This window comes from Homalodisca vitripennis, chromosome 5, assembly GCF_021130785.1.
Source record: "Homalodisca vitripennis isolate AUS2020 chromosome 5, UT_GWSS_2.1, whole genome shotgun sequence".
Lineage (NCBI taxonomy): Eukaryota > Metazoa > Arthropoda > Insecta > Hemiptera > Cicadellidae > Homalodisca > Homalodisca vitripennis.
The window spans coordinates 38323490-38347030 of record NC_060211.1 but is presented as its reverse complement, the minus strand read 5'-3'; the positions used below and the strand labels follow the sequence as shown (position 1 = coordinate 38347030).

Genomic DNA, 23541 nt, shown 5'->3' with positions numbered 1-23541 from the left:
ATTGTTATCAGCGTAATATGTTACACCAAATACATGTATGGATTTTTCAAACCTCACTAAATGTGAATGTATTTATTTTTTTAGGTAGCAGCAGTTTTCTGTTTCTTTAAAACATTTTCACAACAGGTTAATCAGATTTTGTATCACAAGTTTTTTAAACAGTAGTGTCTCAAAGATGTTTTCTAACCCATGTGGATTGAGATGAAAATATTTAGTAAAATCATTGACCACTGGTGAATTCTGTGATGTTTGAATTTTTATGACTCTGATGTGATATTGCAGCATCACCCAACACAAAGCTGGGACTGCGTATGACAACGTTACATGAGGAACAGACTCACAACTCGCTCACGCAGGAGGGTGAGGGTGAGGAAGAGGAGGAGGGAAGGAGTGGGGGGTGCAGCGAGGATGAAGGTCCGCAACCTGCCACTACCCACCAGCCGCTCAAGTTTAACGAAATCGATTCGGTTAGTTGAATACAACCATTAATTTGTAAATTATCAATAGCTTGAACAATTTGAGTGTAAAACAAAAATTGCTGAGTAGGTAGGTATAGCATCTACCACCTGTTGTTGGAAGATTTTTACTTTCCCCTCACTTTGACCTGATACAAATGAGGGGGTAGTTACTCAGCAACTAGCAGTCCATTTGCAGGAGTCGGACTTCATTAAAGTATTTATTTAGGTTATTTATAACTCAGTTTTCTTGAACAATATTTCGTTGAATTTGTAATAAAACGTTCTGTGCAAAATACTTGTAAAATGCTTGTGTTTTGAGGGATTGTTTGTAAAAAATGTTTAAAGGCTACTTGAAATGGGTAAAGTATAAAAATTTGATCTTGAATTTTTTTATATATATTAAAATCTAATATCTAACTTAAGTTTTGGAAATAAATTTATTATATCTTTAAAAACTATACATTTCCCATAATTTTAAGATTAAAAATTAAAGGAGTAAAAGTATTTGAGGTTTAAAATAGTTCTTAAAATCAAAGTGGTCATTAGCAGAGATCAATTTTAATGAATATTTTCTAATTATTACAAAAATTAACATTATTATTTTATGCAGTAATAAAAAAAATTAACACGTTCACAACAACGGCTTATTTTCGGAGTTTTTAATTTCCTGTTCAAGTTTTCAACAATATGGCAAAAAACCATAATGGTTTTATTACATTAATAAAATGCCTAGAATATAATCAGAAATGTATGTAGACTTCGCAGTTTTGCACAAAAAGAATTATTACAATATGTTTTTTTCAATGTTTATCTGTGTATCCTAAGGATTACCAAAAAATTACTTTACCTTAAAAATTAAACAATTGTGCACCTGATAGGGTACACAGTAGTCTTAAGGTACTTATTTCAGCACAGGATCACATCTAACAAACCACCAAGAGAAGTAAACAAAATGCATAGCAACGTGTACCCCATCGGGCACATGGTGTGCTTTACGAAAGCATGGTGTGTACCTGAATGGATACACAACTGCAGTTATGAAAGATGGCGTGTGTCTCATGGAGTACACATCGTCAAGAACGTGTTAAAAATTTAAACCCGTAATCATACTCGAATTCTGACTAATATGTAACATCATGTGTTGAACTGTGTCACAGTGAACAGACCAGGTTGTCTGAGAATTCCCGTACACTCGACTCCCTTACTGACTATTGTGTATTATCTAGTTACACCTATATATTTACTTCACTGTTGTATTGTGTCAGAGTGAACAGACCAGGTTGTCTGAGAATTCCCGTACACTCGACTCCCTTACTGACTATTGTGTATTATCTAGTTACACCTACATATTTACTTCACTGTTGTATTGTGTCAGAGTGAACAGACCAGGTTGTCTGAGAATTCCCGTACACTCGACTCCCTTACTGACTATTGTGTATTATCTAGTTACACCTACATATTTACTTCACTGTTGTATTGTGTCAGAGTGAACAGATCAGGTTGTCTGAGAATTCCCGTACACTCGACTCCCTTACTGACTATTGTGTATTATCTAGTTACACCTACATATTTACTTCACTGTTGTATTGTGTTAGAGTGAACAGATCAGGTTGTCTGAGAATTCCCGTACACTCGACTCCCTTACTGACTATTGTGTATTATCTAGTTACACCTACATATTTACTTCACTGTTGTATTGTGTCAGAGTGAACAGATCAGGTTGTCTGAGAATTCCCGTACACTCGACTCCCTTACTGACTATTGTGTATTATCTTGTTACACCTACATATTTACTTCACTGTTGTATTGTGTCAGAGTGAACAGATCAGGTTGTCTGAGAATTCCCGTACACTCGACTCCCTTACTGACTATTGTGTATTATCTTGTTACACCTACATATTTACTTCACTGTTGTATTGTGTCAGAGTGAACAGATCAGGTTGTCTGAGAATTCCCGTACACTCGACTCCCTTACTGACTATTGTGTATTATCTTGTTACACCTGCATATTTACTTCACTGTTGTATTGTGTCAGAGTGAACAAATCAGGTTGTCTGAGAATTCCCGTACACTCGACTCCCTTACTGACTATTGTGTATTATCTTGTTACACCTACATATTTACTTCACTGTTGTATTGTGTCAGAGTGAACAGACCAGGCTGCCCGAGAAGCCTCTGCTGTCCAGTTCCCGTACACTCGACTCCCTTGCTGATTACAAGATGGGCACTCCTAGTACAATCTCCAGGTATAAAATTTAATAATTATTAGAAACAAAATATGTAAACTCATTATGATACAAGTAAACTTTTTATGTTAACAAATATAATGTGTAGAAATGTGTGTATTATTTCTTAAATTGAATACAGAATATACAATTTTTTATCAACTAACAAAACATTCTAAGGATCTCAAATGAATAAGCCCTTGCCCATACCTTTCACTCCCAAAAAATATTTGTCAGGAGTTGAGATTGATATATGTTATGAATCATCTTCTCAGTGGCTACGGCTCAGAAGCAGTCTCATCGTCGAATCTGACCAACGACGATGTGGCCTCGCTGCGTAGCATGAGTGTGGAGACTCCAGACCTAGACAGGTGTGTGGGGTCGGCAGCCAACGGAGACACTCACTCGGCCGATGACGATTCGGCCGGAGAGAACTTGGCTCCTAACACACTGCCTCCGGGCAAGGTACTAAACACTATTTCATTTCTTTTATTTATGGGTACAAAGGTCAATAATCAAAATACAAACATACCGAAATTTTTAATTTGATTGTTCATTCTACATTTTATGTTTGATGTAGAGAGATACTTTTTATTGATTTGTACTACAACAATTTCTTGTATAAACGTTTTCCTTAGTCCATGTGTGAAACAAGATATTTGAAAAATATTAATCTAAAGTGAGAAAAAATGTGTTTTATATAGACCAAATATATATAAAAAAGTATTATATATATATATATATATATATATATATATATATATATATATATATATTTATTTATTAGTTAGTATTTAAGCTTTTTAATTACATTTTTTAACCAAAACAAGATATTAATGAACAAAAAATGTAATATTAAGTATTAAGTTTGTGATTATTCTATACAAATACATTAAATGATAATAAACGGCTATTTTTATCAACTATTTGTAACAAAATGTGTTAGCAGAATTCACTTGAAATTATATTCAAGAAAAAAAGTCAATTGATTGTAGTACTAAACAACAGTCAACTCAATGTACACAAGTTATGTATGTCACATGGAGCTAAACTCAATTTTGATTGTTGTATACAAGTATGTTTTGAAATTCGTAGAATAAGTCAACCAGTTTAATAGATAAAGGTGTGTTTAGAAATCATTTACCTATATTACTCCTTTTTCATTCATTCATATCATTTTGCATGATGATATAGAAAATGTTACTAACAATCATCACTATGGCTTCAATAGGTGGTGAGGCGCAGGAAGAGCTCCAGCCGAACGCAGAATGCAGCGGTGCGAGCCTCGTTTCCCCTAGCAAGGCCCACAGTCTCTGAGAGCAAGGCCGCACTCAAACTGCAGAACTCGATGAACGGGGAGCTGTCTTCTGACACTCATACAGAAGGTAGATTTTCAGTGATTTTTCAATTGGTTTTCAATTGGATTTTATGTTAGAGTAGTAGAATTTTTTACAGTTTTTTATCATGTTACAGATGAGGCGGAGGGTCGACCCGTGAAGGAGGAGGTGGTGCCTGACTGGGTGTGCGTGGGTGAGAGCGTGCTTATAAGGCCCTCTAACGCATCAGGGGTCATTGCGTTTCTCGGCCCCACCCAGTTCGCTCCAGGCACTTGGATCGGGGTTGACTTGGATGCTCCCACTGGTATGTCATAAAGCAGAACTGATTGTCTCATTTGGAATGGAATTAATATGAATTGGTTTTTGTTATAACATGATTGTAGGGAGGAAAGAAGTAAATTCATCCCATACTTAACTACTTAAAAATATGTACGCTTCTTATCTATACCCTCTCCTACTTTCATGTAGTTTTCCAAATGTAGGATGTTTCTTTTAGTTATTTATAAATCAACGAAGTGACTTGCTCTTAGGAATCAACTTTTAGTTTGTTTTGTCAGTCTAAGGGGTAATATGTTTAAATTACCCTGCAAGATATTTATTCAATACTTGTTTCTCAAGTATTTTTGAAATTTCCAGGACTTTTTGTCACAATTTGTTTTGTCCACATTATCTATTTATTAATAGGAATATTTGTATAGTCAGTAAAATGTTTAAGTTTGAATTCCAGCTTGTAAATTATGATATGCTTCTTCTACAAGATTTTTCTGACTTGGTGACACAAGTCTAGAGTCTGATTGAAGTTCATCCTATTCTGGAGTGTAATCCTTTTCTCTCCGTTGAGAGGACTAACATATTTTATCCTCTGCTAGTATTTCTCCATCCAAGTCAATTTGAAATCGTATGTCATTGCTACCGAGTTAGGTGATCTAATAACTCGTAAGATCAAACATGTTTTTCCAGGTAAACACGACGGGACAGTGCAGGGTGTGAGGTACTTCGAGGCTCGGCCCAAGCATGGAATATTTGTCAAGTCCAACAAGTTAATACAAGATCGTCGAGGCCGCGCAATGCGCAACATGACAGCACCGGATGCCGGCACAATGCGTCGCAGTCTCAGCAGAGGTTCGTTCCAGTACACTTTACTTTGTCAAGCTTTTTGACATCCAATGTTTTAAGCGTTATTTGTTGTTTGTTGTTATTTGTAATGTTAGCTATACAAATAACTAATATAATATTTACTTCAATATTAGACTATACAGTAGAACCCCTCATATCCGGCCACCACGGGACCGAGCCCCTGGCCGGATAACGATTCGGCCGGATAAACCAACCTACAGTACACAGCACTTGACGAAACAAAACAATTGTACTGTACTGTACTAACCGCACTGGAAATAATCAACGAACTGTTTACAGGTTAAACCTATTAGCTCAACTGAGGACAACACAGGAAAATGTAAACAAATAGATACACAAAAATAACGCAAGAGTCGTGGGAGACTAGTGCGTGCAACTGCGCGTCTGCAAGCCGTGGTAAATAAATTTCGATATTGGCTTCCGGGAAGTGGCCGGATAAACCGAGGTGCGGTAAAACCGAGGCCGGATATGATGGGTTCTACTGTATATATTCAACTCCTTTTCAACCCATTCGTAATTTTATTTTAGTCTGTAGCCAATTTACTGTAATATTCCAATTCATTTTATCCAAACCAATTAGTCATGTAGTGTTTCTATACTACATTGCAATTCCTGAACCTACTTTTGCAATGGAATTATAAATAAATCTGACGTTACAGTAAAACTGTATGTTGTGAGTACTTTTAACGATTTGCGAATTTTACAAAAATATTTGTGCGACCTTAAAGCATGTTAAAATTTAGTTTTAAGGATTTACTTAATATTATTTACATAAATTATTGAAATTATAAAGCATAAGATTTCACTCAGTTATGAAATACATTTTTTACAAAACATGTGAAAGAAACATGAAAACAATCTCAAATTTTGTGTGAGGCTTCTTATTTTGTGTTGGCTGAGGTCTTATATCAATATTGTCACTTTTCAGCCATATTTGTTCAGTCGCATTCAGTTGGCAGTATGTCTCTGGTCTTCAGAACAAGCAATGCTTGTCTATGACAGCTTTTTCGACAGAATTTTTCTTATTACCATTTTCCCCTTAATTCCAAACCTTTCCCCTATAATATGTGTAATACTGATCAGCTGTAGTCCAGCAATAAAAGCAGCATATTCACGGTACTGCGTGAACATAAATATGAAAAGTACTAACCACAAGTAAAACAATATTTGCACACAAAATAATGTTTTCGCGGTCAGTAATTTGCGAAATGTTTATCAACTGATGTCTGTGCATAAACACAGCAGACTAATGGTGATGCACAAACATAAAGATAGAAAATACTATATTCAAGAAAAATATTATTTGCAAAAGTACGATAATCATTTTAATTAAGTTGTGTATTTACTGTTTTGAAAATCAAAGTATAGTAAAAGCAAGTTTTAACTATTGGTAATTTGTGTACAGTTGATTTCGATAATTATAATGCTGTGGCGAATCTCGGCAGATTTGAATGTCGAATCCTGAAGATCGATTTTTGTGTTCGAATTTGTTGTAGATTCGGGATTTGGCTTCAACCCTTCACTAAGATAAATGTTAGCATAGAGGATCATGATTTTACAATGTTTCGTGACTCATAAACAGATAGTCCTTATCATCTTCTTGGATAATGAACTTTAGAGGCTGTAAAAAACCTGCTTGTTATAGAAGGGTTAAATATAAACTTGTTATTTTTAACTTACATAATAGTAAAATAAATTTAGATTGAATTAATCTTTTGTATATTATTTTATAAGTTATTGTTTAAGTGAACTAAACTGGATGCAAGCTGTGTTTTAAGTCACATTGCATAATTATATATTGCTTTATGAGTTAGGAACAGTCATTATCATTAAAACAGTCTTGAGAAAAAATTTCTGAGATTTTTAATTTTTGCAATTGTAGATTTTAGGAATGAAATTTTCAATATTTTCAGAGATTATATTAGATATAATTAGAATTTTCAGTTAAAATGCCTCAATGTTGTAGGGGAAGGACTGGCCACTCTACACAGGTCTAGAAGTCGAGGCGAGGGTCTGAGCTCTGTCGGCACCTCTGGACGGCTGGCACTTCGGAGCAACAAGTAGCATCCGATGAACCGTAAACGCCTCAGCCTGGCCTAACCCAGCCTCTGTACAAACTCCTTGTGTTGCCATTGTACAGTTACCGTTCAAGCACTGTGTCAATTCCAACCCTACCACTGCTGTTTCTACCGTCGCATTCACTACAGAATGTATTTTTTATCAATAGTTTCAACAACCGAGGACTGAGCTTGTTCCGGAGGCCGACAGTGTTGGGAGTTGCCGTTTTATTTTTGCATGACAGACTCGATGATTTCCAATTTGTATAAATGTGATACTTTTTTTAGAATTTGCCGTGCACTTTGATTAGCGAGTCCTCAAGTCGCTTGCCTGCCCAGAGGGCTCTTGTGTATTATATGTTATTGCCAAATATGCGAATCGTGTACTATAATGTTTTAAATTATATTTGCATATAGATTTTAAAGCTTTGGTAAACTAATTCACAATGTTTGTGATGTAGTACGTCTCGCTGAGAGTTGGCGGTAGTCATTTCGGTCTAATGAAGGTTACTTATCGTGTTATCCAATCGTAGAAGGTGCGCTGAAATGGTGCATGTAGATATACGAAGAGGGTTATGTTTCTAGACTAGAGTAAGGAATAAGCCCATCCATTTTACACAATAATATACGTCCAATTCCATCCTGAACCTGTCCATTTCTCTTGGGTTGACGATTCATAGAATATTTTTGCCAAAAGAGACAATTAGTTTTGTATAGTTGTTCCTAATTTTCGTTTTCTCACGGTCATCACCTTTGTTGTAAATATGCTTGGCACCTGCCTACAGGGTCCCAACACAATCTTCTCCGGTCGTAACGTATTTATGTTTTTGTATTTTAAACTTTTTTGAACTGTTGTATATTAAGGTTATTATTTTCGTGATAGTAATTTTATGCATTTTGTTGATAATTGAACCAGTTTATATTATATATTTATTATCTAAGTGTATTTTTGTTTTAGTTATACTGCATTATAATGTTTATAAAATAGAAGAGTCGTTTTATCACCTCTTTTTATAATTTTAAGATACTGTACATTTAATTCTTTTGGTAATTATTGCTAAAATAATCGTGATATTGTGCATGTATTATTCACATTGATTACTACTAAAATCATATTGAAATTTACCATACAGTAGATTAATTTCAATATGTAATATAATTTTTAGGCGATTTTAAAACTATTCAGTTCCTGAATAATTAAAATTTAAGTTTCATCAAATGTTTAGTGACTTGATATTTAGTGTTTATTTTTATTTAATTTTAATTTCCTGTGGTGCAGAAAATTTTTAAAATTAAGTACAACGCTAAAAACGTGTTTTTATTTGGAAAACTGATATTTTATCATAATTACAGTTAATAACAAATAATACTACATACTATTTAATACTTGAATTGTTAAATATACAGATTACTGCTGTATGCATTTACATACAATATAAGACCATCCTTTGAATGCATTTAATGAACATAGTCACTGTGTGAATATACCCGTCCATCAGTTTTCCCTTCTTGTTGATTAAGTTTTATAATATTCAGGTTTGTGTAATGATGTAGATTATTGTGTTCTAAGTTTCTTGTATTATATTGTTAATCAGTTTTGTTGTTACTTAGATTTGTAAGGAGAGTCAGAAATGTGCTGCAATCAAGTTTATATCTGAAGGTGCAATTATAATAGAAGAGATGAGTTGATATCAGTTTGAATACTGGTAATTAACCACTTAGTGTAAGTGCATGAAATTTCATTGATACAAGCAATGCTGGGATAAAAAACAATTGTATGAAGCATGCGTTTTGTACAAATTTATTTCCCTCTGTTCTAGATTTAGTTTATTTTAAACCTCTCTAGATTTAATTAATGCTATTTACTTCTGTGCCGAATCAATCCGGTTGTTTCACTGTGAGAGATTACTTATTCACATTTTTTTTTTTTTTTAATTCACTTAAAATATTACTTTTGCTATACACTCTTGATTCAACTAGGATGTAATATTGAAATTCTTGAGGTCAAAGTAAATTAAATAATAATTGATATTTTTCTGAAACAGTGAAATTTTTGTCTTGTGTGGCTAAAGCGAAAACTGAAATGAACAATAACATGCCTATATAAATTATTATTTTGAAATTTTGCATAAACTTAATAAGAATTTCCTTCTTGCATTTTGTAGGACTCCATCATAAGCACTGTTACTAAGTAGTACAAAGACTTTGATTTTTAAAATTGTGTGCGAAGGCGCGTGGGTACTATCTAGTATAATATAACTTTGTATAAAATTGAGACGATCAGTTCTCTATAGCGGAGCTTGTAACTTGTATCAAGAATCAACTCATCTCTACTCAGTAGTGTTGGTTTTGTTTTCATAGCTGTATAACTGTGCAGAAGTAGTTCTTACTGCAATGTGGAAGCTCAGCTTTTTATGGTGTTTTGTTTCACAGAATAATGTTTAAAACAAAATCCTAAGCTTTTCCTGGTATAATATAAAATTAAACAAGTAAGAATGATTAATCAATAATATAATAGCAACAGATAAACAAAAACACTTGTTGAAACTGAATGAAACGTTACGTCTAACTTAATTTGTCAAGGTTTCATTAATATAAAATATCTTAATAACAAATTAGTATGTAATCAAAAATAAAATACAAAATTCATAATACTTATGTGAATTGGAAACAAATACACGTATGATTGAAATTTAATTGCAAACAAAGAGATGTCCCAGGAAGTAAAGTACTCTTGAGTGTTCGAAACCATTGCTCTTGAATCAAGTTCTTGTCAGAGACAGTATTTTGAATGTAGACTTAAGACATTGTACAGTATTTTAATCAGTTTATTTTAAACTTTAACGATTTAAATGTTTTGTCAAAAAATAACATTGTTTACTGAATAAATTTATGTTATCAGATTGTCAGAAATCACTTATAATGCGACAAGAAAAACATATGATTCGTTATTACAGTTAGAAAAGATTTGTTTATGCACTTTTGAAATCTTTTTTTATATGTTTATTTTTCTTATAACAAGAATGAAAACTTAAAGGGAGAAAAATTATGAAGTGATGATAAGCTCAAGTAATTAAGTTGTAACATTGTTTACTGTGAGTATGGAAATAACATGTTTTTTTAGAACTTTAATTTTAATTAATTCACATTCAAAGATTCTTTACTTTGTGGGTAATCCTTATATAGTTATTTTTATCTGAAATCTCTTGATATATTTATTGAACCCTTTAAATCAGTCCAATCTTTGTTTATTCATAATATCATTGAAGCAATAATTTATAATACACAATTTATTTCAATACTATATATTAAAAATTGCAATTAATTCTATGCTGCCTTGTTTGTAAACCAATGTAATAAAATAAATTTTAAAGTGAAGATGGCACTTTTTCTGAATTAATAATAATAACATTTATGTTTGAAACCAAACATAAATTTTATGTTTGAAAGTATTTTTTATGTGCCATGAATGTAAATTGTAAATGAATGCCTCTTTCTGTTACTATTAAGATCTCAATGCTAACTAATGTTTCCTGTTCTTTCTTCTTCCTTTACGTAAAGTACAAATGTTTTTATTGTTGTACTGATCATCTTATTTTTAATGTAGAGGTTAATCCACATATCCTTTTGAGTACTTACACGTTTTACATTTACAGAAAATCGTTCATTGTTAGGTACTTAATTTGTTTACTTCTTTATGTGTCCTTGGTGCTTTTGTTGTCGACTTATCATTCCAAAATATGTGAGCTATATTGCTTGAGCGTATTAGCTAGCCACGTATTGTTTCCTTGTGTTTTATATTTACCGAGTGACGTACAGGATCTACAGATTCAAGATATATTACATGAGGAGTGTTGACGTCGCGTTGTGTGCGTAATGAACATTACACTGTAAGATAGCACGCTTGTCTGTGTAATGGCCGCTTACGCCAACTCCCCACCCTCGAAGATATTGCAATATTTGTTGGTGTTTCAATATTCGTTAAATACAGCAATATATTGTCATTGAATCCAGCAATATTTTAATGTTGTGACTTTTCGGTTTGTCGCGTTCACGGAAAACATTTTGGTAGCCTAAGAAAAGCACTGCTTCAATAGTAATAAGAAATGGATGTGAAAATTGATTTGTATATTTTTAAATGTACACAGTATTTAAAAGTATAATATGTAATTTTTATTTGTTTATTGCAAGGTGACTTATAGTTAGTATGAACATTAAAAATATATTTAAATCAGGAAAATGAAACAAATAAATATATTCGTATCATCAATAAATATGCATATTGTTAGTTATTCATTTTGTCAAAATTGAAAATGTTACTTTTCCAGTGAAATATTAATATTATAATGTAATTAAGAACTAAAATTTTATCAGGAATACATTATTCTTGCGTTCATAATGATTCATTAATAAAATTGACCTAAAGGTTATGATATTGTATAAAAAGACATTTGAACTAAAACGGCAAACAAATAGATGTCATCAAAGGTAGAATAAAATGTTTACTCTGCTGGTTGTTGGGACATGTTAGTATAAAAGAATCTGTGGAACTGTGTAATTAAGTATAGTAAAATTACATTTAACACATTGAAACCTAACTAATCTAATGGTAAATTAACAATAGATTTCATCATTTGAATATGGTAATAACAGTTTATTTGTAGGGGCTTCTAGTGCTCCGTGCATTTTTGAACTAAAAACATTCCTAGCCAGATGGCGGTCAGTTGTACAATAGGTCGCACATCTGTGTACAGTCCCCCTGACGACAGGCTCATTTATTTTGTAAGATGCTTATGTAAGTTTGTCAATAAAAGTTTATTTTTTGTACAGTATTTATGTATGAGGTTGTGAGAGTGTAGCTTCTGTAATTAGTACTTTATTTTGTATAGTTATTTTACAAAAGAGTTAATATTCCTTAAGTGATCATCCTGTTCAGTTGACAAGTGTTAATTTATTTCACCTCATGAAGTACCCGATTCCGGCAGAACCACAGGTGTCACTTTGTTTTACACTTTGTATTGATAATGTCCATTTATGCAGTTATAAATTGTAACATTTTGAATGTCGATATGAATAAAACATCAATTCAGACTGTCGTTTCTTTTTTTAATTCCTTTCATAAAAGCTACAGTGATATTCCTTTGGAAATGGGCTACCAACATATTGCAAATTATGCAATAAGTGATTTCATTTATTCCTTAACCCTCCGACTGATAATAAGAAACTCCCAAAATGATACACTCGTTTTTGTCTCTGCGTAGATATTTTTCAGATATTAAAAAAAATATATGCTAACTGCTAAGTAATAAGTGTTATATCAATGTTTTTGTTAGGAACTAGAGAAAATTTTAATATAATAAAAATATACAATTACTAGAGTACTGTGTATTTTATTTGTACACATATTGAAAAATGTGTATTATAATTTTTTTTTTCTAAGATATACTCCATGTAACTTTCACATGACTTGAGATAGTAAGATACTGTAAATGTTCAAAATATACAGTTTTGTTAAAAACAAAAAGATTATAACATATATACACCTATTTACAACACAAAAAAGCTTTTTGATAAAAATGTAACGTATGTAGGCCTACTACTTTTTTGGCAGTACATGTATCCATATTGGTATTTGATGAATTCGTTAGGCAAGAGGGATATCAGATTAATGATGAATTGTTGACACTGTCACTATCAATTTGTTCACAACCCAACTCACATTCCATCGGTTCATAATCATTCAGACTACCTAACAAAGAAATATCATCATGCATTTCATTTGACGATATCTCACTTTCATCATCAGAACTAATATTTTCATCATCCAGTAGTTCACGTTTATTATTTGAACAACAAGGATCGTCCATTTCTGAACATAAAATTCAATCATAAACAACTAGGCTACGTAATAAGCTAGCAACATTAGCAACAAAGAACGTCAAGGCTGTGCAGCGCGTCACTAGCTGCGTAGTCAGTCAGCTTCATGCTGTGTGGCCTTTGATCAATGTCAGCTGACAATGAGTAACATTAAAAATATAAACTATGTAAAATTAATTAGTATTTATGAGTAGAGGATTCAAATAGTGCAAGTTATGTTTTTATAATTTAAACGGTTTGTCAGTTCACAAGTGGTATTGATGAATGTCTGTGCCGTCAGTCATCAGTCGGAGGGTTAACCTATTTTTATCAAACATTCTGAAAAACCATAGACAGATAACCAAAGTAATGAAATATAGTATATTGTAAACAATATTTACAGGGAAGTTTGTACTTTCTATATCTACTGTTGTGTCTGTACTGGCATCATTTGGTTTGCAGTCATCATCATCGTTTTGGTTTGCAGTAAACAAGCAAAAAAAAGATTAGGGTTTTTATGATTCAAGAGAGCAAAACCCAGATTTTAAATGAGATTTTTTAATAGAAAAGAAGAGCAGACTTGCCCTTATCAGATTGGAAGGTCACTTTCTTCTTCTTCATAAAGACATTAAAAAGAACACACTAAATGGTATATTTCATACCCACTGCACTTTATCAGCCACAGAGAGATTCTGTTTGAAGTTTACAGAGTTCCCAAATTCCAAATACAAAGAGGTTGCATTCTCACTGAGCCTACTTTCCACACACTAGTCTTCAAAACAAAGAGGTTTCAAACATTGGATGTTGTGTTCCTCTTTCTATCCCATCAAAACTCTCGACTGAAGCTTAAATGTGTTCACTGTATTTTTATTATTTGTTCATAAATATTGTAGTTTACAGTGTTCCCAATACCTTTTTAAATTTTAAAAAGACTTAAAAATTGGGTACAGTATTTTTTTCAATCATAAACATAAGAGATGAGTTTACTGTTGGAACTTTTTGGACTTTTATATATAATAAATACATTGAGTAAAATCTATATATATAAAAGAAAGTCGTGTTAGTTACACTATTTATAAGTCAAGAACGCCTGATCCGATTTGGCTGAAAATTGGTAGGGAGGTAGCTAAGAACTGGGATAAGAACATAGGATACTTTTTATCCCGTTCCCGATTCAGGATTCCGCCCCACTGGTCCCTCTAAAAGTTACAGAAATACCGTAAGAAATGCATTGCAGCAAACATATGTTATTAAGTGAAAGAGCCTTTTCAAATTTAATCAGCTGTTCTTTGTAAACATGTATAATGCGACAAAAGAAACATATGTTTATATCATTTAATTACTATTTTACATTTCTTTACACTTATAGTTTGAAAGCATAGAGTAAAGCTTAAGAGAAACAGCAAATTTTGTTTCAACTGTTTCTGCAATCACTGTTAAACATAAACTTTACTATCCAAGATAATACAATTCAAATTTTAATTTTTTTACAATTGAAAGCAATTATCTCTGCATCTCCAAGTCAGATTACATTATTTGCTATCATCATTTCGACATGCTTTCCATCGAACCCATCTAACCTATGCACAAATACAAGGATAATATGGCAGAAGATATTTTACATCAAATTCGTGGTCAATTCAAGAAAATCCCAATCTTGAAATGAATTAGGAGATACATAATAGGGCCTTGCTTTTTGATTGAAGACATGTGCTATCTCATATGTGGTAGTTTATTAGTCAGGTTAGGAATGGCCAGTGCCAAATTGTGAAATGAATGACGCATTTAATCGAGAATTGGAACGGAAACGTAAATATGATCACCAGGAATTAGATTTTTAGAGAGTTCAAACGAATGTACCCCTGATGAATCCCCAACAAATGGAAGTTTATGATACATTAATGAAGGCAACTGATGATGGAAATGGTGGTTTCTATTTTCCCTGGATTGCCCCTGGTGGAACTGGTAAGACATTCCTCATGTCAGTAATTTTAGCCACTGTTCGTGCAAGATCCAACCACTGCTGCGGTTGCTTCTTCTGGAATAGCAGCCACATTTACTAAAAGGATGTCGTACGACACATTCTGCATTAAAATTGCCGTTAAATCTGGAATATATTGAAAAACCAACATGCAATATGGCACTCCGCTATGGCCAAAGTTTTATCAGAAATCGAAGATCATCATCTGGGGACGAATGCACAATCGCACATAAACGTGCATTGGAAGCACTCTACCGAACATTGCAAGATCTAACGTAATGACTCGAGATGTTTTGGAGGCTCAATGATTTTACTGCCTGGCGATTTCCGCCAAACATTGCCAGTAATTCCCAGATCGACTGCTGCCGACGAGATAAACGCTTGCCTCAAATCATCGAATCTATGTTAAGAAACTTCAGCTGACAACAAACATGAGAGTATTGCATTGTTGAACGATACATCTGCTGAAGATTTCTCTGAGCAATTGCTGACTATCGGTAATCGTCGAGTACCTGTCGACGAATCGAGCGGATTGATTTCATTTCCTCCGAATTTCTATAACTTTGTCTCATCGAAAGACGAACTCATTAACAAAGTATTCCCAAACATCATTACTAACCTCAAAAATAATGAATGGTTGAGTGGACGAGCAATTTTGGTAGCTAAGAATAAAGATGTAGATGACTTAAACTACATAATTCAGAATGAGATCATTGGTACACTGCATTCTATCAAATCTATTGACTGGTGTAGCAAATGAAGGTGATGCCACCAACTATCCAATTGAATTTTTAAAACTCCTTGGATGTACCTGGCCTACCACAGCACAATTTACAACTAAAGTTTGGTTGTTGTAATCATGCTTAAAAACTTAAAACCAGCCAAAACTGTGCAACGGAACACATTTGGTGGTAAGTAAATTGATGAACAATTTTATTTACGCCACAATACTCAAAGGAAAATTCAAAGGTGAGGAAGTTTGTCATTCCGAGTATCCCGATGATCCCAACCTGACATGCCATTTCAATTTAATTAAACGACTTCAATTTCTGATCCGTCTTGCATTCGCCATGACTGTAAATAAGTCACAAGGCCAATCGTTAAAAGAGTTTGTGGTCTTAATCTCGAACATCCATGTTTTTCCCATGGTCCATTATATGTGGCATGTTCACCAGGTCGGAAGACCTTCCGCGTTTATTTTTTTTAGCGCCCTAATAAAAAAAAACAAAAAATGGTTTTATCACAAGGTGCTACAATAAAATGGCAAATAAAGAATCATTGAATAAATTATATTTTTTTATTTACAATTATCCTAATTTAAAAAGTACAAAATGTGATCATGTGATATTGCCTTTAAGGCGGAACAAAGTTCGCTGGGTCAGCTAGTAATTATTAAAAAAAAGCTATTTTTGTACTACAGTTTTGAAACCATTGAGTGAGATAGAGACACAACTTATAATGTTAAGAAAATATTTATTTTTTTAAAGACCTTTCTAATTATGCCTTAAACAACAAAACCTAGGCCTGCTATTTGATTTTTTTATATAGATTGGGGCTGGTTAAATATTTCAAAATTACGCGGCTATGTCTGTTTTTAAAATGTGCAAAGTTTGGGGTAGGATGGCATTTGATGATAATTTCAATAGAGCCGTCTCATCATTAGTTTTATGAATAAAAATATCGTCTCTCCACATCTGTTGGCTGGTAGTTTTGCAATAAATTTACCCACAAACCGCTGAGATTTTTTTTAACGTTTTGGTGTACCCTGTACATAAGCGTCAAGATAGGTTCAAACTATTTGCATCAAAATAATCAATGAATATATACCTCTAAAATGAGGTATAACTCAATATACCTTTACATTTGAAAATTTTCTAAAATCCACCCATAATTTACCCATACCCCCCAAAAACTCTAACCCTTTTGGGGAGTTTTAGAGATTTCAAAATAATTCTTCTCCCAAATTCTTTGGGGTGGAAATAGGGGGGTTTAAGTTGTTTACGAATAATCTATACCTCGTTTGGTTTGGCCGCTATACGTACTGTAACGGGTGGTCTGCCTCACCCTGCACACCCTCACCCTGTTTTGGTTACTATATGTCTTTCTGAAGTAAAAGGCAAATAAAAATTGGGGGTGAGAAAGTAATAGAACACTAGTGTGGCGATTTTCGCCACAGGTTATTTCTATTGGCGGGGTAACCCAGTGAACAGGGGGCAGCTGAGTAGTTGTTGCATGAGACAGAGAGGGGAGTCGGACAAAGGTCGGCAGGGGTAACGTGGCGGAGTCGTGCAGGAGCAGTCGTCGGAATCACATCGGGTTGAGAACAGAGCAGGGCAGTGATCGGTGACTGTGTCGGCTATCTGTGGGGTTCGACACGGATGAGTATATTTTAGTTATTTGTTGTTGGTTTGGTGTTTAGTGTTAGTTGTAATTATTTTGTGGATATGAATAGGATAATGATGATGAGTGGGTAGGTTGTTCGGATAGGTCAGGGGAGGGTGTTTGACGAGCTGCGCTAGGGGGTCAATTTCTAAAAAGATGTAGTGTTTGCCAATCCTAGGGTTTGGGGGGATAATTTGGTATTTTTTGGAGTAGGGTTTAAGTGTCTATAATTAACGTAGTGCGTCAAAAATGGCCGGCTGTTCTCTCACCAAGATCCGCCTCTGGGTAACACGTTGGGACTGGATTAGCCACGTGTCAAAACATGTCTAAAACGATTGTGTCGATGTCGACTAGTGTAAATTTGGGCCGTGGCATTACACTAGTATATATTTTACTCAACTCATCTGAATATATTTACAAGTTTCTATGGTATTTCAATTAGCTTTCATAAGATATGAAAGAGATAATTAAGATAATCCTCTGTATAAAAAATTCAATGAAACAAAGACAACAGAATGATTATATGAAATATGACATGCATTGCAAATAGAGGAAGACTTGACAGTAACTAGTCATAGTCATATTTCTTTATTAACATATTCTTCAAGAACAGTAATAGTGTCACAATGTTATCAAATTACAGAAGTAATGTCAGTAATAAATAAGAGATGTCAGAGCTTCCAATCTTCCTTATTTATTTCTATGAATCCTTCGATGGTATATATTGGTGGTCCACCAGGAAGTTGTGAAGGCTTCTTTTCAAGGCTGCTCACTTCAGGGTTTTCACGGTTTTTGGAAGAAGGTTCCTCACCTTACTACCGATGTAGGATGGTTTTTCCTCGAAAAGTGATGTCCGATGTAGAGATAGTGTGTAATTTCCTGCATGATGTGTGTTATGTGTATGAAGGGTTTTCCCTGTTTGTACATGTAGTTGGTCAACATTTAGTATTACTTCCTGTATGTAAAGGGCAGTGATTGTCATAATTCTCAAGGTTTTAAAGGCTTGTTTGTCGACAGCTTTGTTAGTGTTAAAGTTCCGCTAGGGTTTGGATAGCTTTTTTCTGCAGGAGGAGTACTCTGTTGAGATTCCTGCAAAGGATCCACCCCAAACAGCAAGTCCATATCTCAAATGAGTTTCCACCAAAGCATAGTAAGCTGTTTTTGCTGCCTCCAGGGTGCTGATTCATTTTATTCTGTGTAATAAATATATACCAGTGCTGATTTTTTTTGCAAACTTGGTTGAAATGCTCAGTCCATGTGAGTTTGCTGTCAATAGGTACGCCAAGGAATTTTACATGGTCTTTTCTTGATACGTCAGGTGGGTTAGGAATGTGGTCTTTTCTCTTGCTGAAGTTGATGTGAACTGTCTTTGATGGATTCATGGCTAAATCATTCCTTCTGCAGTAACTGAGAGCTTTACTGAGACAGTTTGTGGCTCTTTCATACACTCCTTCAGCAGAGTCATTCTTGATCAACAATGTATCATCCGCATACATCACACTAAGTAGTATTGTGGTCACATATGTATGTTGGGAAGTCATTCACAAATAAGATAAAGAGAACTGGACCCAAAACAGATCCTTGCGGTACTCTATGGATGACAGGTAGTGGATTGGATTGGTGTGAGGTAGTTACACCACAAATGGTGGTTTGCAGCTTGACTATTTGAGATTGGCCTGTGAGGTAGCTTACAAACCAGTTGTTAGCTGTGTCTCTGATTCCCAGCGATGTTAATTTCTTTGAGATGATGTTGTGGTCCAAGCAGTCAAACGCCTTGCTGTAGTCAAGTAAGAGTGTAGATACATATTGTTCTTTGTCGATTTGGTCAATAACATGTTCAACAAGGCTGATGATGGCAGAGCAAGTTGATTTTCCTTTCAAAAATCCATGTTGCTTTCAGTAATCAGATTTTCTTGTTTTAGGTGAGCCATGAGTCTGTGTAAAGCTATTTTTCCAATAATTTTTGAGAATGTTGAAATTAGAGGGATGGGGCGGTAATTTTTGACTTCCGATGTTGAACCTTTTTTATGTTTGGGGTATACTTTAGAGAGCTTAAGGGCTGTGGGGAACTCACCAAGGCTGAAAGATTTATTGATTATACGAACTAAAGGCGGCGTTAGTTCTTCAGAGCAGTGTTTCACAATTTTTGAAGAATATTCATCCACTCCACTTGACAATTTTGATTTTATGGCCTTTATAATGTTCTGTACTTCATTGATGCATGTTGGGGTTAACAGTAGAGATTTATCAAGAGTTATGTGGGTCTGATGATGTGTTCATTGAACACGAAAGGCCTCACAAAAATAAAAATGTCTCAATATTATTGGAGTGTTTGTTCATAAATTAAGCAATTTTACCAGGGCCTGGACTGGTCCGCCGTATATATATTTTAAGGGACTGTCCATTTGATAGCGCGGTGGTGGGACATGACGGGGCCTGACCAAATATCTTTTCCGGGGCCCGCCAAAGCTGAGTGCGGCCCTGCTGTTGTCACATCAGCTGTCATGGCGCTTTCATCTAACTAACTGATATTAAACAGCCTTGTTTTTTTGTGTTTCCTGATAAAAAGTCAGAGTGATCAGAATAAACCCAGACAATTAAACAAAGTTTTCAATGCCTTGGAACCAAAATTTTTGTACAAAATCTACTCATTTGTAAAAATTGATGAGTTTTTATTCATCCAGCAGTGGTTTTATACAAATTTGTGGCAGATTCGAAAATTATTAACAGTTCAAAAATTAAAGTGACAGGTTGTGACTTTTGGGAGGTCTGGTATGCACTTTAACGCATCCGAAGTTGTGGACATTACTTCATACTAGATCAGTTTTCGTGCTATACATGTGATTAGCTTTATAACTGCTTCTCACCTGTCTCTTTATTGAATTTATAGTTAGTAAATTGCTGTGTATCAAGTGTTTAACTAATAATATGTTTTTTATTCATATATTGTTTAAAACTAGTTTTATTTTAAAACTGAAAACAAGATCTTTCATTAGGTTTAAAGTTGTGAAAACTGCAATATATATATTATTTATTAAAACATAATATTAAATTTTCCAGTGCATTTGAAAATAATTTAAAAATTAACTCTGTCTATAAATTTGGCCCATCATACAAAGACAATAATTTTAGACCCATATCACTTTGCCAACTAATTGGTATTAAAATAAAATGAAATTGTTGTTAATCATCAGTTTTCAAAGATCTTGATAGTAATATAAATGCACTTCCGATTAATATGTTGGCAAAATTAATGTCTCTCATCCATTGGAGGAAAAGCTATGTTTCTGTCTTTGTTTATTTTACGGTTATACTATTGGCTCCAACTCCTCAGCAACAACTAAGAGTCCTTCTTCTAACCTGAGATGTTAATTCTGTCAAAGGACCTTTCCGCTGTGGAGTGACAGTATATTCTGGACGGGTAAGGTTGAGGGTAGGGGCCACCTCCTGTCGTGATCCATGAAGAAGGATTTTGGGCATTAATCTCAGTCACGTGTCCTTGGAATAAGTGGAAGCCTGCTCTGTACCAGCCAAACCAGGCAGGGAGTGGTATGCCAATATGTCTTGGGTAGCCCTAGCCCTTAACACTTAGGGAGCACTATCAACTCAAACAGTCATCTACTGCCGTAGATTAGACTTATTGATCTACCCTTGCTCCCCAATATCTCAACATTTGCAGTTAGTGATGTGCCACTCTTGGACAGCCCAATTAGGGTTTGCCAAATTTATTGTAGGAAGCTCACGTGTGGTGTAGCGAGGGGAGCAGGAGAGCGGAGTAGATTCGAGCGAACTCTTTGAACTAGCTATTCCATAAATGTGCTGTTATACTTTCTCCACCCCTCTACCAGTAGTGCTTGCCTACCCCAGTATCACCTTGATGCCCGCACTGTGATCATGTGACTTATTCAACTTAAGAGTGTCAATTTAGTTGTTGTTAACAGTAAAATTAACCTAGTGCATTAGTTAATCAGTACTCGTAATTAAGGAATTATCAAAATTTATTGATCATAATTTCAACATTTATATAGTGCCTATTTAAATATATGATTGTTATTTAACTAAATTTTCCAATTTATGGTAACTACTACAAGGCGGCCTACCTTTTGAAAGGTAGGTCAACGGTGGATGTTATTTTTGTGATGAGACAAGTGTTAGAAAAGAGGTGGGAATACGGAAAAGATACAATGGTAGCTTTTATAGACCTACAGAAGGCATATGATAAGGTACTGAGAGAAAGGATATGGGAGAGTATGAGAAAGAGAGGATTGCGTGAGGGAATAGTAGAAAGAATAAAGAACCTGTACGGCATATGTAAAAACAGGGTAAGAATTGAAGAAAAATATACAGAAACTTTTAAAACAGAGAGAGGAGTAAGGCAGGGAAGCATATTGTCACCTTTCCTTTTCAATATTATAATGGATGAAATTATTCTAGAAGTACAAGGAAACAGAGGAGCAGAAGAACTTAAGACAATAGCATATGCGGATGACATAATGATATGGGAAAATAGGGAAGAAGAGTTAGAACGAGAGTTGAACAAATGGGTAAAAGTGGCGAAGAAATATGGTTTAGAGATGAACATACAAAAATGTAAAGTAATGAAAATAGAGAGAAGGGAAGGAAATAACAAAGACGTGTTAGTTGAAGGAAAAAGACTTGAAAAGGTGAAGGAATTCTGTTATTTAGGAAGTATCATAACAGATAGGGGCACAATAAGAGAAGAGATAGGAAACAGAATATGGAAGAGTGGAAAGTTTTTCAATATGGTGAAGAAGATTGTGTGGAGTTGGAACATTGGGAAAGAATCAAAAGTATTGATGTATAAATCTTATTTCCAACCAATTTTATTATATGGAGCAGAGACGTGGACGTGGACTAAAAATGATTTAAGCAGATTGCAAGCTGCAGAAATGAGATTTTTAAGAGGGATAGAGAAGACTACAAGAAGAGATAGAATAAGGAACGAAATAACCAGAGAAAGATTGAAGGTAGTTTCACTGCAAGAGACAATGGAAGGAAGAAGAATACAGTGGATGGGGCATGTGAAGAGGATGGGAGATAATAGAATGCCTAGAATAGCACTGGAGAAGGAGGAAGGAGGAAGAAGACCAAGAGGAAGACCGAGAGGAAGATGGGAGGACCAAGTGTGGAAAGACATAGAGAGAAGGGGACTACAGAAAATACAGGTGGAGGAAGGGGAGACCTGGAATGATAGACAAAAGTGGAGGAGGCTGTGTACGACGACCCGTGATAACGGAAACGTCTGATGATGATGATGATGACTACAAGGCGGCCTACTGTTTTGTATTTGTCAATACTTTTTTAATGCATATAGTTTAAACGTATGAAATAAATTCATTACTACAAAAGTAGCAATACAATTTATTAATAATACTAAACAATCTTACAATCATATTAAAATAATTGCAAAGATTAGAATTACTAAACAATGTAAATAGTCTAAAGATAAAAATAAAACAAGAGCAACGACTGAAATATGATTAATGTCAACTAAAGAAAAGATATAGTCAAATTATAACAATTTATTGTAATTACAATTAAATAACATGTTTTAACTTAAAAAAATTAGAAATTATATTTATATTGTAACAAGCGTAATGTTTTTAGAAATGCATGAAAAGTGATTGAAAGGGAGCCCTAACAGGTGGAGGGTACATTCCTTCCGCTACTCTATTCGTGAGCTCCGTACAGAAAGTACACATCAACTTTTGCTGTACCAAGTGCAAGTTCAACTGGAATGTACAATACAATACAATTCTCTTTATTGCACCTTTTGTTAAGAATTACAATGGTGTCATAAATACATAAAGTACATGTTACTTTTCAGTATTTTCATAAACTTCCTTTAATAAGTAGACCGGTCTTTTGATCAACCACTTCTTTAGCTCCTAGTGCAGCTTATTGCCAGTCTCTCTCAAGCAGTCCGGTAGGTGGTTCCTCAGTTTACAGCCTGCATAAGAAGGTTTTTTCTTCCAGAGAGTAGTTCGATGTACCGGAATGACCAGCTTTGAGCCATGACGAGTGTTATAGTGGTGTAGATCATAAATAAAAAAAAAAACATGGTTTCTTACATAGTTTATTTCATCT

At 34.3% G+C, this 23541-nt stretch overlaps 1 protein-coding gene across 3 annotated transcripts in view; it reads left to right on the top strand.

Moving 5' to 3' along the window:
* LOC124362020 (kinesin-like protein KIF13A) overlaps window positions 1-12305 on the top strand; it is a 224653-nt gene extending 212348 nt beyond the window's left edge. For all 3 annotated transcript variants that reach the window (XM_046816163.1, XM_046816162.1, XM_046816161.1), the window contains 7 exons: window positions 283-467; window positions 2604-2704; window positions 2959-3148; window positions 3915-4068; window positions 4157-4324; window positions 4981-5142; window positions 7124-12305. In XM_046816163.1, the coding sequence (XP_046672119.1) occupies window positions 283-467; window positions 2604-2704; window positions 2959-3148; window positions 3915-4068; window positions 4157-4324; window positions 4981-5142; window positions 7124-7221 (1058 nt within the window). In that variant the 3' untranslated portion in view covers window positions 7222-12305. The remainder of the gene's footprint in view (window positions 1-282; window positions 468-2603; window positions 2705-2958; window positions 3149-3914; window positions 4069-4156; window positions 4325-4980; window positions 5143-7123) is intronic.
* Window positions 12306-23541: the final 11236 nt, after the last annotated feature.